Source organism: Rhodnius prolixus, unplaced genomic scaffold, assembly GCF_049639745.1.
Source record: "Rhodnius prolixus isolate KJV_2025 unplaced genomic scaffold, Rpr scaffold_7, whole genome shotgun sequence".
Lineage (NCBI taxonomy): Eukaryota > Metazoa > Arthropoda > Insecta > Hemiptera > Reduviidae > Rhodnius > Rhodnius prolixus.
In genome coordinates, this window is record NW_027411582.1 from 18,967,345 (window position 1) to 18,980,509 (window position 13,165).

General features: G+C 35.3%; 1 protein-coding gene across 2 annotated transcripts in view; it reads left to right on the forward strand.

Annotated features, from left to right (window-relative positions):
- Positions 1 to 380: 380 nt before the first annotated feature.
- Positions 381 to 13,165, forward strand: part of LOC141447110 (cytochrome P450 4C1-like) — a 30,439-nt gene continuing 17,654 nt past the window's right edge. The window contains exons 1-6 of one of the 2 annotated variants that reach the window (XM_074114311.1): positions 381 to 619; positions 6,662 to 6,889; positions 6,986 to 7,104; positions 11,447 to 11,534; positions 11,609 to 11,800; positions 11,947 to 12,016. In XM_074114311.1, coding sequence (XP_073970412.1) covers positions 6,718 to 6,889; positions 6,986 to 7,104; positions 11,447 to 11,534; positions 11,609 to 11,800; positions 11,947 to 12,016 — 641 coding nt within the window. In that variant the 5' untranslated portion in view covers positions 381 to 619; positions 6,662 to 6,717. The remainder of the gene's footprint in view (positions 620 to 6,661; positions 6,890 to 6,985; positions 7,105 to 11,446; positions 11,535 to 11,608; positions 11,801 to 11,946; positions 12,017 to 13,165) is intronic. The other variant, XM_074114312.1, reaches the window with a different exon arrangement.

Genomic DNA, 13,165 nt, shown 5'->3' on the forward strand with positions numbered 1-13,165 from the left:
TCGAGTGAGAACTCAATTTTGAACTTATGACAAGATCGCTGACCACTTACTAGAGTAAGAGGAAGAAAAAGAAAATTTTTATGGATTTTTTTCCAACAAATTTTGAATTTAAAAGTAATTATCTTCAACAAAATTCTGTTTGTTCATTTTCATTTTCCAATTATCCATTCTAAAACTCTATAACGTCATACTTTAGCAGCAATTCTGACGAACATTCCTGTTTTCATATAAAAAATATTGTAATAAAAGGTCTACAAGGAAAATTCATTGCATTTTCCTCCATACATTATTAATTAGTTTTTCAATTATAAATAATTCTGTTATTAAGGCAGTCAGTTGTATATAAATCAGTCATTTTGATTTGTTCTGTAAATTGGTTAGTGAGTAAATCGTGGGCAGTATTTTAAAACCTTCTGGAAGTTTTACTGTAACGGACCAATGATTAAAATTAATATTTTGTGGTTATGTCTATGAAAATTGCTTAGTTTTCAATAATACTGCCATTTTTCTCAAAAATATTAAATATTCAGTTCCGTAAATCTGATAAAATCACTTCGAGAAAACCTAAATTAAGGTAACAAAGCTGTTGTGCCGCTAAGTACAAATTCGCATTCGTAATGTAAGTCTAATTGGTTACATTATTCCATTTTTCGCTTTGGGTTTTTTTTGTTTTTATCTTTTAGGAGTTTGTTCTATTTTATTGGGTTGCCCAGAAAATAATGCAGGATTTTATGTTTTCTTTAAAATAAACCTCGAAATACGTAGTAAACTGCTTATGTTTATTGGACTTTTGACTTTTATAAATGTAAACACTTATCCTCTTTCAAACAAAAATGTTTGTTTACTTACCTCTGTAACATTTTGCTACTTGGAAATAATTCAGTCTTTACTAAGATGTCAAAGCGTGATTTTCGCATAATTTTGTTTTACGAGTTCAAACTCGGCCGGAACGGGGCCCAAATGGCCAGAAATATCAACTATGTCCTGGGCGAAGGCAGTATAAGTGAGTGCACTGTACAGAGGTGGTTCCAGAGATTTCGAGAGGGAGACTTGAGCCTTTGATGACAAAGAACGGCCGTGGCAGAAGTTCCTGCCCTTGATGACGATGTTCTCCGAGCTTTGGTGGAAGAAAATCCCAGAACAACTGTACGAGAACTGGCAGGGAAACTGGAAGTCAGCAAATCAACCGTCTGATGACCATCTCAAGGCGATTGGGAAGGTGAAAAAGCTTGAAAAGTTGGGTTCCTCCACATATTAAACGGCCGCCAAAAAAGATCAGCGGTTGTACTTCTTTGCCGATTCTTTTTCTGTCCAGAATTGTGACTTGCAATGAAAAGTGGATCCTCTACGACAACAGCAGACGCTCTGGACAGAGACTTGACAAAGGAGAAGCAGCACGACATTTTCTCAAGCCCCCAAATCATCAAAAAAAGGTGATGGTTACTGTTCGGTGGGCTTCATTTGGACAGATTCATTACAGCTTCTTGAATCCTGGCAGAAACCATCAATGCCGAATCTTATTGTAACCAAATGCATCAGAAATTGGCAATAATGAAGCCATCTTTAGTCAATCGAAAGGTGGCCCATTCTGTTGCATGACAACGCTCGGCCCCACATATCTCACGTTTGACTTCCCGAAAATTGTTGGAGCTTGGCTATGAGACTCTGCCACACCCGCCCTACTCACCGGACCTCTCGCCTACTGATTACAATTTTATTTTTTTTAGACACTGGACCGCTATTCGCAAAATAAAACAATTTATTGACCAAAGAACATTAGAAAATGCGTTTTCTGAATTTATAAATTCTAAGGATTCCAAATTCTATACAGAGGGTATGGAAAAGTTACCCACACGTTGGCAGAAATGCATAGAAAGTAATGGAGACTCTCATTAATTTGTATTTTTTTTTCTTTTAAAACCATTATCCTGCATTATTTTCCGGACAACCCAATAGTATTTCATAAGATTACAGTAACTTAAGGAAGATAATTCAGATTCATGTTCTTTGTGAAGTAACGTGAACGCTGATTTAAAGACTACTTTTAAATTTCTGTAAGACTAAACATTACCAAGGTTAAACGAGTTTATGCGGCATACTAGAAAGCTGATTTGTGCTTATAGAGTCTTGCCAGGGTCGGTCACTTTATGTTGAGTTTCAATCAATAAATGCTTGAGTTTGCCCTTAATTGCCTCCTCCGTATGGCACATTACCCGCCTTTTCGTGTTACGAACGAGATAAATCTGATAATAAGTTATTTGCGTATACAATCTGCTCTTATCAAATGCGTCAAAGCAACTGTTTTTAATCGAGGCTAGTTAGAAGGTTCAAAAACGTAGGTAGATCTCTCCGTGTGCTCATACAAATTTTGTACAATCTTCCAAACGGTTTACTTACTCAACTGATCTCGGATTACCTCATGAAGAAGTTGAAATGATGATACTACATCAATTTAAAAGTATACTCCATCCGTTCCAGCGAAATTTCGTTTGAAAGCCTCTTGTTATTCTTCCAACGAATTCAACCAGGATTTCTCCTGTTATTTGCTGTCTTACTAAAACGTTGCAATCCATCAGTAACTCAATTAGTTGCAATTAGATTAAAAATAAAAGAAAAAGTGTCTTTATATGATTACCAACTTCTGCTTTCAACAATACCATCGCTAGGGCCCGCACTTCGAGTTTAGAAAACGTAACGTTATACCATCAACAAAAGAAAAACTGTGGCTGTGTCATAGACACGGCCGTGTGTTGAACGTGAATACGTTTACGCAACGGGTTATATTTTTTATATAAAATATTTTTATTCATGTATTTAGGATGAAATCAAGGAAACAAATCGACGATCGAACCCAATCTATGCCTATACACAGTCCGTTGTCGATGTAGAAGCGATTTCATCATCCACTGCATAATTTCAACCGCCCCAGCTGCAGATGTACTGGACACCGTCGTTGATCCGCTCGGCCACATTCATTCATTTATGTTCCCGGCACAGCTTGACTCGGTCATATGGTGTTTTATTATTACCATTCGATTGTTCTTGAGAAGCCATTTCCAACCGTATACGATCTCTGTATTGGGTTTTGGCTTTTCAACGCCTATAGGTCGACATTATATATTTTTTTTATTCTAACACCTCATTATATTCACTGTCACTATTTTACACTAATGTTTTATATATAATCGATAGATTGTGACGACAGCTGACGATTAAAACTTAAACGAACATCGTAGCTTCTCCGAGTCAAAAGTTACACAAATTGCAAATCTCGATACGCAGCAAAATGATCTCAAAATGGCGGCGCTTTCCCCTCCACAGTCCTCGCTTATCGTAATGAATTCTTTGATCCATTACCTATCCAGTGGTCTAATTTAATTATTGAAGTAGACGATAGATACGAAACTACAATGCCAAACTGTATCCCCCGATTTTGTTATCATTAGGTTTTTTGGATTGCCTCTTGCCTCCATATGATAGCAAATTTAAAGACGTATTCACGTCAAAAAAAACTGAAAACTAAGAAAGATCAAATAAATTTTGATAAATGATGCATATCTGATTTAATCAGTTCGCTTCAATGGAATGAATCAATTTAAAAACGTTTATTTATTCACTTCTCTCCCAAAACCCCAACAGAAAACGTAAGTTCATCATAATGGCGGTAAAAAAATTTAAATAACCTATATTTCAAATTATAAAGTGTAATTTTTTGCATTCAAGTATTTTAAGCATGGAGAGATTAAGCTGGACAAGGGCGTATTATTTTACCAGTCAACTATGGAAAGTAGTTAAATGAGGAGTGGGTAGAACGAGACAGGGTTCGCCCTAGAATGCATTTATGGAGTAAGTGGGTTGAAAGCAACAGGGAAGCCATGGCGGCTCTATTTAACTATTAAATATTGATAACATTTTTACTTTCTTCCATTTTTTAGTCAAAGGTCACAGAACAATTGATAGAATAATAATAATAATTATTATTATTTATTTACAAGCTTATAGGTAAATACCTTTAGCTGGGAGTTGTAACAAAAATGCACAAACAGTAAAAAATAAAAGTAAATAAATGAAAAATACAAAATAGAAAAATAAAAATAAAATAAAGTAAAATAAATAAATAAAATAACATTTCAATAATATACGAGTAGTATTAAAATAAAGGAAACTATTCTTTATGAGGTAAAAAAGTGGAAAACTAAAACATAACTCATTGACATATGTACATACAGTGACTCCCATTAATATTGGGACACCTATTACAAAATGATTTAAAAGGAAAATGAAAACAACATACAAAAGTTTGGAATTTTTTTTTTTTTGAAATTACATTAGCAACATCTGTAGAAATTATATACGAGGGTCGTTTGAAAAGTCCGTGCAAAAATAAAAACTACTTAATTTTCTGGGGTAAACCTTTTTTATTTTTCAACATAGTCTCCTTTTAGGCTTATACACTTCGTCCAACGCTGCTCTAGTTTGTTGATCCCTTCCGAATAATAGGATTTGTCTGAAAAATAGCCATTCGTTTCTGCAATCACCTCCTCGTTTGAATAAAATCTTTTTCCCGCCAGCCATTTCTTCATATTGGGGAACAAATAGTAGTCCGAGGGAGCCAAGTCTGGAGAATAGTGGGGATGTGAAACGAGTTGGAACCCTATTTCCATTAATTTTGCGACCACAACTGCTGAGGTGTAAGCTGGTGCGTTGTCGTGATGGAAAAGGACTTTTTTGTGGGCCAATCGTGGGCGTTTTTCTTGCAGCTCGGTTTTCAAATGGTCCAATAACGATGAATAATATGTACCTGTAATAGTTTTAAAAGTATAAATCGATGAAATTCCAAACTGTTAGGTAGCACTTTTTGAAAAAGTGTAAAATAAGGCTCTCAAAAATATTGGGACACCAGAAGTGCTAGTGTTTAAACGTTCAATATTAAAATCTCATACTATTTAATATTTGGTTGGTAATAATTTAATAATTGCTTTTTGACTTAAAACAGCCCTCAAACGATCAGGCATGGATGAAACAAGTTTTTGGTTAATTCAGGTGGTGTTTTTTTCCCATTCTTCCAGGAAACATCGTTTTAATTCATTTTTGTTAGATATTACTCGTTTGCTTAGAGCACTAGCTAAATATTGCTATAATTGTTCAATGGGATTAGGATCTGGTGACTGCGGAGTGGTTTGGAAAACTTTTCGGCAATTATATAACAGTCACTGAGTATCACCCAAGCCGTAGGTTTGGGGTCGTTATCTTGGTAGAATTTAAAAGACCCTAAAATACCCAATTTTTTGGCACTTTTTCCAAATTATTTTTTAATGTATTACTATAAACTATTTTGTCCAACATTCCATCAATAAACACTAATTCTCCAAATCCTGATGCGGACATCCAGCCTCAAACCAGAACTGACCCACCTCCACCCGGAGGTGCAGCTTTAAAACCCTTTAAAGTTGGCTGTAAATTCTTCTTTTCGAGTTCAGCATTCGCTTTCCTCCAGACCATAACCCTTCCATCTGACTGGAAAACATTAAATTTTGATTCATCGCTAGAGTATATCATTCCAAAAGTCACTATTTCCATTAAAACATTTTTCGGCAAATTTCACTCTCTTAACACGATTTATCTTACTGACAAAAGGATTCTTCCAGGCTACTCTACCATGATAGTCGAGTTTTCTTAGCACTCTCCGAACAGTTTCTGCCCCTTTTTTGCTTTCTAAACATGTCAAAAATTTCACATAGAAGTTTTGGAGCACTAAGTCGGTGATCTTTTTTAATTCTTTTAATATATAACGCTGCTCTCTGCTGCTCTCTCTCAGAGAGCAGTTGAGGACGGCCTTTTTGTGGGATTGAAACAATTCTTTTTCTTTTTGGTAACGCTGAATGATGTTCCACGCAGTAGATGTTTTAGGTCCGATCAGTTTTTCTGTCTCTCTAACACTTTTTATTGTCTTTGTGCAAAGAAATTATAATATTTCTTTGTTCAATCGTTGTATTTGTATTTTTGCGCGACATGTTACACCTGGCTTGATTTATATAAACTAATTTAATTATTAATTTCATATTGAATATATACTTAAGGTAAATATTTACAAATTGTATAAATATTCGGGCAAAACCTTGGACAAACTATAAATTATAATAGTGTCCCAATATTTATAAGAGGTAGAATTTGCACTTATTATAATATATATATTTTTTAATCTACCAAAACATTTTTATGTACTTATTTAAATAGTTTTTATTTAATTAATAGTAATTATAAAATGAAATGAATTTATAAAAATTTGAATAAATGGGTGCCACTTTTAATTTTCGTCAATTTTTAACTTCTGTATGTACTGTCCCAATATTAATGGGAGTCACTGTATGTACATAAGTGAAAAATAGCTTAATTAGTTAAACATAAATTACTCAACAGTTATCACTCTAAGAGCAAAGAATTTCTGAGCTTCAGAGCTTGTTACATAAAACTGTAAATATCATTAATTTGATGCACACTATTTATATCTAACAACTTGAGAAGGTTATCATTTTTAGATTCATTTGAAGAATGGTACGAGTTAAGAAAATGACTTCTAACAATTGAATCATTGATAGAATAATTTTTACATTAGCTTATCATTTTTTTTTTAATTATTACTGATTACTTTTAATTGTAGTTAATGGAGATCCTTTTTTGGGCATTAATTTGTTGAACACCAATAAACATTTCGCCATGATACTATTAATTATACTGGCAGTCATCGTAAGTCCTCTTACCTATTATCTAGTTAAAACTCTGTTATGGATTCAAAGAGCTTCAAAAATGATTAAAAATATAGCAGGACCTAAAACACTACCGCTCATTGGTAATGGACTTATATTTGTAAAGATGAAACACTTACATGGTATATAATTGCAATTATTTGTTTAATATTGTTATTACTTTCATTTAATTAATTAAATATGGTAAAATGTATTTGCTTGATACTTTTATTTTGCAGATATGTTTGACATCATTAAAGATCTTTTAGATGAATATGGTGAAGGAATTGGTAAAATTGTAAGGATTTGGATTGGGCCAAAATTATTAATCATATTATCAGATCCAAAACATATTGAGGTAAGACTTAACTGTTTTTATTTAACAATTTTTTTTTTTTTAGATTGTTTTAAACACACTCGTCCCAAGTTTGGGTTGAAAACCAGGTCCAGTTTCTCTGAAGGCTTCACTTTGTTTATATTGCATCGAGTCAAAAGTAGGACCTAAAGGTGATGGATGGATGGATGGATCTGTTGTACCACGATTATATCAATGACAATGTCTTTTGGTTCTATTTTATCTTTATAACAGTTGTATTCTCTGTTCTCTTTTATTGTATTGGTGAAAATGAGTTATGGAACAAAATATAGCACTATTGAATAAAATCCCAGATGAGAAAACAAATTGTAAGAACTTAGTTTTATATTAATTTCCGAAGGAGTGTTGTTCTGGGGTGTTCCTTGATGTGCAGCAGGCTTTCGATCGGGTGTGGCACACTGGACTTCTCTGGAAGCTCAAGACCATCCTTCCAGCCACCTATTTCCTCATTTTGAAATCATACTTGACTGACAGACATTTTAGAGTTCCGCAAGGCAGCATACTAGGCCCCATTCTGTACACAATCTACTCCTCAGACGTACCTACTCATCCTCAAACTACTCTTCTCACCCATGCTGACGATACTGCCATCTTATCTACTGACAAAGATCCAATAATAGCTCATAGAAACCTTCAGTCTCACCTCACCTCCTTAGAAAAATGGTTCAAAAAATTGGCTATCAAACTGAACGAAACAAAATCTCAAAATATTATCTTCACTCTTCGACAAATCACTCTTTCTCCTGTCTTTTTAAGAGGGTCGTTTGAAAAGTCCGTGCAAAAATAAAAACTACTTAATTTTTTGGGGTAAACCTTTTTTATTTTTCAACATAGTCCCCTTTTAGGCTTATACACTTCGTCCAACGCTGCTCTAGTTTGTTTCATGGAATTGCCTTATGATACGTGATGTGTCAAAGCATTTTGGTGGAAAAAGTTGGCAGATATGACTAATGTGAACAAATCTTTCCATGGAACTTTCTCTTTTCGTGCAAGTATTAATTAAAGTTAGTTTATTATTATTATTAATTTAAGGTGTGTCAATAACGGAGGTGCCTGGGGCTTTTTTCAGTGAACTGTCGGCCGCCAGACATCCTCTCAATTTATAGACAACACTGACAGCTTCCAGAAAGAGAAAATCTAAGAGCCGACAGTCTTACTTTCATTAGTAAGAAGTAATCGCTTATTTTTTTCAGGTGGGGCTTAACGTTCAACTACCAATAAGGGTGTTGTGTACCACATGCTAAGCTATAAACAATTTCTTTTAACAAATAAAAAGTAGTCATAAGCGGGATTCGAACTGGGGACCTCCATCACACCAAGCCACGCTCTTGACCACTAGACCAGCACCTGCCCCTTCCTGGCAAGATATTCTTACCCTAATCATAGGTCAAGAAGTCTTGCATATGGGGTACATTAAAATAATGTGATGGTTGCTTTTACTTGATGATAAAACAAATTTATTCTGATTCACCCACAACCATTACATTACACTACATTCTTTAAAATCTTCAATTATTATTATTATTTTTTCACTTTGAGTCACAAATAACATTTTTTGTTTAATCAGAGGATCTCCCCGAAAACGTTTATTTCTGGTGGAAAATTAATATTGAAAACCGTTCACGAATAAGATAAAATTGTAACTTTGATCTTAAATATCTCAATAAATATTAGGGATATAGAAACGGGGTCAACGTCATTTTTCACAATTTTTTATGTAGTTTTCATAATCATTGTCTAAACAAATGGTCCTTATGAAACCCCGATCAGGTTTTTGGCCGTAACTTTGCCAAAAATGAAGACTAGACAAAAAAAACATATACTTAGTTTATTTAATGAGTTTTTCAGTACTTCCGCTTTTCTAAAAAGTTATTAACGATTGGTACGTTTTAAATTGACCACCCTGTATATACGATACAATCTTATTCCTTTACCAGTAGCCAACGTAGTCCGCTACAATGGGCTTTACCTTGACAGAAGACTTACACGGAATCCTCATACTCGACTTAAGGAGTACAGAACTCAACAGACGCTTCCGACAACTGAAAAGACTACTCGACAATAGATCAAAACTCACTCTGGACAACAAAAGACTTATATATGTAAGTATACTAAAGCCAGTCTGGGCTTATGGCATCGAACTCAACCAAACGCTCAAACCTCCCAAAGAATTCAGTCCTTGCAATCTAAAATTCTTCGCTCTATAGTAAACGCTCCTTTCTACGTCACCAATCAAACCATTCACACAGACTTTAACATTCCTTTCGTGCAACACAAGTTGCTGAAAACTCGTTATAGTAAATTCCATCTTAACATTCAAACACAACACAATCCCACTTGTACAACATCTATATTCCAGAACATTTCCAGACGTCTTAAAAGACAGTGGCCTCGCGATTTCCTCTCTGATGAAGAGAGTCAGTAGAATTTAGAATGTTTTTTGGAGTGTTACCGCTGGGTAACTTCTCCACTCTGATATGTGTAAATGTTATTTATTGTTATCATTGTTGCTTATAATGCAAAAAATGCGTTGATTGTAACTAAATAAATGATTAAAATATATATATATATATATATATATATATATATATATTTATTTATTTCCACAATTTAATGCAAAATAATAAATTTATAGCAAAATTTCTTTCTAAAATTTTATTATTTTTGTTATTATTGTCATTATTAAAAATAATCAATATGACATATTATTCATAAATGTAATATCTTATTTGTACTTAATTAATTTTGAACGAAATACGAGGGGGCACCCAAAAAAAACCGGAATTATTTTTTAAAGCTATTTATTTACAAATTTTTTACAGAACAACCTTATCCCCTTCAAAATACTCTCCATTACAACTAATACATTTGTCCCACCGGTGCTTCCACTGTTCGAAACATTTTTTGTAGTCATCTTTAGAAATGGCTGACAGCTGCTTCTTCGTTTTTTTCTTGACCTCTTCAATGTTGTCAAATCGGTGACCTTTCATGCCCTTTTTCATGCGTGGAAATAAGAAAAAGTCGCACGGAGCCAGGTCAGGCGAGTAAGGTGCGTGGGGCAGCGGAACCATGCCATTTTTAGCCAAAAACTGTGTAACAGAGATGGCTGTGTGTGCAGGTGCATTGTCGTGGTGGAAGAACCAGTCTCCTGTTTGCCACAAATCGGGTCTTTTTTGGCGAACACTATTGCGCAATCTTTTCAAAACTTCCAAATACAAGGTTTGATTGACGGTCTGACCTGGGGGGACAAACTCTGAATGGACTACGCCTTTGGCATCAAAAAAGCAAATCAGCATTGTTTTGATGTTTGACTTGACTTGACGACATTTTTTTGGTCGGGGAAGATGACGTCTTCCATTGGCTCGACTGTTGCTTTGTTTCTGGGTCATAACCATAGCACCATGACTCATCACCAGTAATGACCTTTGACAGAAAGTCTGGATCAGTTTCAAGCTGTTGTTTCAAAGCACGACATGTTTCAACTCGATGTTCTTTTTGATTGTCAGTCAGAACTTGAGGAACAAACTTGGCAGCAACCCTTTTCATCCCCAAATCTTCCGTTAAAATTCGCTGAACCGAGCTCCAAGATAACCCACTACTCTCTGACAGTTGATCAATTGTCTGTCGACGGTCTGTGAACACCAGCTCTCGAATTTTTTCAACATTTTCGTCGATTCGGGCAGTTGATGGACGTCCAGAACGAGGTTTGTCATCAATCGACATGTCGCCATTTTTAAACCGAGTAAACCACTCGTATACTTGAGTTTTTCCCATAGCGTCATCTTTGTAAGCTGTTTTCAACATTAAAACACTTTCAGCAGCATTTTTTGCCGAGTAGAAAACAAAATTTCAGAGCTGCACGTTGTTCACTTAAACTTTCCATCATAAAAAACGAAAAAAGAACAAAACAGCGCTGGTAAAAACAATCACTGCAGATGAACAGAACAAGCCAGGCAGACAACACAGGCAGGACTGAACTGGCAAGGAATTGCGCTATACACGTCTAGCGGCAGAAATGCGTACTACATGAGCTCCATGCGCGGCAACGCAATTCCGGTTATTTTTGGGTTCCCCCTCGTAAGTGCGTAATTCAATTGCAGTTACTAATTATATTTGCATTTATTAAATGCAAACGCTCCAATTTATTTTATAATCTAGTTCAAAGTTGATAGAACATTATCAAACTGCGTACACTCAAGAATTGTGGAAACGTTTATTGGGTTACAATCCAATGGATTTCAAGCTGCAGATTTAGGATAAGAGGTTGCACATTAATTGTGGTAGGAAAAGCAAGTAATTTGACAAAAAAAAATTGTGTTTTTAGGCAGTTCTATCATCTAAGTTGGCCCTTGACAAAGACGAAATTTATGAATTTATAGGAATGGTTGGAAATGGCATTTTTGTAAGAAATGGTTGGTTAAAAAATTTCATTGAATAACTCACTGATAAAACGTATTAACTAATACTTATTTATTTATTTTTTTAGGTGAAAAATGGAAAGAATTTCGTAAACCAATTAATAAAATGTTAGCAACTAAAATGATTGAATCACACATGTTATCCGTATTTCAAGAAAAAGCTAAGAAATTTTGTACTATTTTAGAAAAAACTGTTCCTTATGGTGAATTATTTGATGTACGAACTATTGCGATGAATTACTCCTTGGATACATTTTCTGGTGGGTTTATAAATTTATTTGGTATCTACAAACAATATATATGTATAGATATTTTATATAATCCAACATTTATTATTATATTTTATTCTATAATGTAATAAATAGTAACAATATTAAAACTAAGAAAGATCATCCTTCTCTTCTAGCTTCGCTGATGGGTCATGAATTTAATGAGTTAGAAAATAACAAATACGACGTCACAAAAGCAGCAGATGAGTTAGTTTCATGTTTAAATATAAATAAATTCCTCAAAAAAAAGAATTAATGAAGCACTATTTCAATTGAAACACATTCAGATTCAGTGCTTTGAAACTAACTAACAATACTTGCTTGAACGAACTTGACTTTCATAAAGATTTGTCAAAACATTTATAATAAGTTAATACACAGGGAAGGGATTAGTTATGAGGTTAGCATACTGGACTCCCACGCGGAGGTTCTGGGTTCGAATCCAGCTGCTGGCCCTTAGATTTTCTCTTCCTAGGAGCTTCTTACAACTCACTGTCCGGTGATGGACAGTGCGGTCTGTAACGAGAGAAGACTGTCCAGAGGCCGGCAGTGCACTGAAAAAAAGCTCCGGGCGCCAATAACCTTAGCTGTTGACGCGCCTTAAATAATAAAAAAATAAGTTAATACAAAAATAAATTAACTTTATCCTATATCGCAACCAAGCTATAGCAATACAATCAAATAGAATCTCAGTAGTTGTTTCCACCTTCTTCTGGCAGAGTCTACTCGGTATTTCTGAAATAAATAACCCTACCATGTGGTGGTCTTCACCTACTGTGCCAAACACCAGAATAATATGGTTCCTACCTTACTTTACGGTTTCCTTGATTCTGATTTTACGCAGATTGGAATAAACTTTTTACTGTCTTAGATTAGATTAGATTAGATTAAATTAGGGTGGCCTCAAGGCCTGCGCCACCGCGACCCCTATGGATCTATTGTGGCTCCCCGGCTTTAGAGCTCACCCTCCAGACCCGTCCGTTTAATCAGACTCTTAATTCTGGAGAGTGGCTCCTGGGTAAAGCTCTCAGGTCTTGGTTTTTCCTCCCCGAGAAGTAACATCCTTAGCCATACGAGCCCCTCACACTGACACAACACGTGCAGTGCCGTTTCTTCCTCTTCCTGACAGAACCTACAAAGGCTATCATCTGCCAGGCCCATGCGATGCATGTGCTTTCTGAGCCTGCAGTGGCCCGTTAATAGGACTACAATTATCCTTATAGCCCCATGGCCTTGACGGATTAATTCTACGGTCAGCCTCGGCGAATAGCCTCTGATGAACTCCTTCGCCTGTCGCAGCCCAGTGGTGGCAAGCCACCACTCCTGAGCCTTACTCTGCACCCATGCATTGATGGC